The following is a 2753-nucleotide window of genomic DNA, read 5'->3' on the forward strand; positions in this document are numbered from 1 at the left end:
GGTAACTTCTCATGCCAATCTTTATAAGGCTTTGTCATTTTCCCCCACGATCTTCTTAATGTTCTTATTGGCTACCTCTACTGTACTGTTTATTTTTTGGCGATATGGTGACGAGTTGTGATGTTTGACCTTGAATTGATTACAGACTTCCAATATCATCCTGTTGTTCAAATTCAATACGTTGTCAGATATGATCCTTTCTGGAATTCCATATCAACATATGATATCTTTCTTAAAAATTTGCTAACTACCAATTTCATGACATTGGAAGCTTTTGGCGAGATCGACCCAATGACATCCATGCCCCATATAGAGAAAGGCCATGAAGAAGTCATAACATGAAGAGGTGAATGAGACACATGAATTTTGTCTCTATAGATTTAGTATTTATGACATCTCTTGGCGTAATTGATACAATCCCCCTCCATGGTGGACCAATAATATCTGAATCTGATGATTTTTCTGACCATTGTAAAACTATTAGTATGTGTTCCACAAACACCCTCATGGACTTCTTCCAAGATTTTTTTTGGCCTCAACAGCATCTACACATCTTAGTAGCACTTGATCCTTTCTTCTTTTGTATAAGATCTCCTCATCTAGGACATACTCATTGGCCAGTCTTCTTAGCGTCCTTTTATCATTTTCGGTTGCCTGCTCAGGGTATCCACGGTTCTTTACATATTGCAGTATATCTTGGTACCAAAGGTGGTCATCCTTTTCTTCTTCCTTGATGTTGTAACAATGGGTCGGAGCCTCATAAATACTCATCTAGATAGGTTTTACATCTTCTTTTTTGTTTACTTTAACCTTGGAAGCTAAAGTAGCGAAGGCGTCAGCCATCTGATTTTCATCTTGCGGGAGGTAGCTGAAGGTGATGTCATCAAACTCTTTAATTAACTCAATGACTAGCCTTCGATAATCGATCATCTTGGGATCCCTCGTCTCCCATTCACCTTTGAGTTGATAGATCATTACTACAAAATCTCCATATACCTCTAGCACATTGATCTTAAGTTCTATGGTTGCACGGATCCCCATAGTGCAATCAAAATCAAGTTTACTGGTAAAAGGATAATGATCTCCATCTGGGAATACCAGGACTACCCCAATTTCGTTACCCATTGCGTTTGAGGCCCTATCAAATTTTAGTTTCCAAGGATACTCTTCTAGAGTATCTTCTTCAATGGTCGCAACATACATCAAATCATCGTTTGGGAAATCGAAATCTAAAGGCTCGTAATCTTCTAGAGCTCTGCTAGCTAGGAAGTCCACTATTGAACTCCCTTTTACTGCCTTTTGATTTACATAGATTATATCAAATTCGGAGAGCAGAATTTACCATCGAGCCATTCTTCCATTCAACACAGTTGACTCCATCATATACTTTAAAGGATCTATTTTTTAGATGAGCCAAGTTGTATGGTACAGCATGTATTGTCTTAGTCTTCGGGTTGTCTAGATTAATGCGTAACACAACTTCTCAATTGGCGAGTATCTTGTCTCACATTCAGTAAACTTCTTACTGAGGTAATATATTGCTATTTATTTCCTCCCTGACTTATCATGTTGGTCAAGCACGCATCTCATAAAATTCCCAAATACTGTCAAATACAGTATCAGTGGCTTATCTGGGCTAGGTGACGTCAGTATTGGGGCATTGGACAAGTAATGTTTGACCTTGTCAAAAGTCTTATGGTATTCCTCATCCATAAACCTGGATTATGTTTCTTAAGGAGACGAAATATGGGGTCACATTTCTCGGTTAGTTGTGAAATGAATCGGGTGATGTAATTTAATCTTCCTAAGAAACCTCGAACCTCCTTTTGAGTGCGCAGTGGAGGCAACTCCTATATGTCCCTAACTTTATCTAGGTCAATCTCGACCCCCTTCTCGCTGACTATAAATAATTCGGTTGGATTCAACTTTAGCTGGAATTTTCTCAACCTCAAAAATAATTTACTAAAGATTTGTACAGGCTCTTTTTTTGTTCGAGATTTTGGGAACATATCATCGACATAAACCTCGATTTCTTTGTGCATCATATCATGAAACAAAGTTACCATGGCTCTTTGAAACATCGCTCCCGTATTTTTTCAGTCTGAATGACATCACTTTATAGCAAAATGTTCCCCACATGGATACGAGTGTGGTTTTTTCTATGTCTTCAGGATGTATCTTTATCTAGTTTTATCCAGAGAAGCCATCCATGAAGGAGAACAGTGAATAACCTGCCATGTTGTCCACTAAGGTGTCGATGTGAAGAAATGGAAAATTGTCTTTTGGACTGGCTTTGTTTAAATTCTTGTAGTCTACACACATTCATATTTTCCCATCTTTCTTAGGGACAGGAACTATATTAGCTACCCACTCTGAGTATTTAACCACTTGCAGGAAACAAGCGTTAAATTTTTTTTAACCTTTTTTTTATTTTCAATAGGACTTCGAGCCTTATCCTTCAAAGTTTCTGTTCAAACGGCTTGCATTCTTCCTTTATGGGAAGTCGGTGTACCACGATATCAGTGCTTAGACCAGGCATGTCTTGATACAACCATGTGAAGACATCTTTGGATTCTTAGAGTAACTCAATGAGGTCTCACTTTGTCTCTGCGGTGATACAAACTCCCATCTTCACCTCTTTCTTTTCTTATTTGTCTCTTAAGCTCACAATTTCCACTGATTCTTGGTGAGGTATGATTTGGTTTTCATCTTGTTCTACCATCCTGAACAAATCAAGAGATAAGTTACAATCT

General features: G+C 38.1%; 1 protein-coding gene across 1 annotated transcript; it reads right to left on the reverse strand.

The window, feature by feature from the left end:
* Positions 1 to 504: 504 nt before the first annotated feature.
* LOC107926011 (uncharacterized) lies at positions 505 to 1125 on the reverse strand. Its single transcript, XM_016856777.1, has 2 exons — positions 811 to 1125; positions 505 to 729 (listed from the first exon to the last, which is right to left on the reverse strand). Exons 1-2 carry the CDS (start codon positions 1123 to 1125, stop codon positions 505 to 507), a joined length of 540 nt encoding a protein of 179 aa, XP_016712266.1.
* Positions 1126 to 2753: the final 1628 nt, after the last annotated feature.

This window comes from Gossypium hirsutum, chromosome D04 (genome assembly GCF_007990345.1).
Source record: "Gossypium hirsutum isolate 1008001.06 chromosome D04, Gossypium_hirsutum_v2.1, whole genome shotgun sequence".
In the NCBI taxonomy this organism is placed as follows: domain Eukaryota; kingdom Viridiplantae; phylum Streptophyta; class Magnoliopsida; order Malvales; family Malvaceae; genus Gossypium; species Gossypium hirsutum.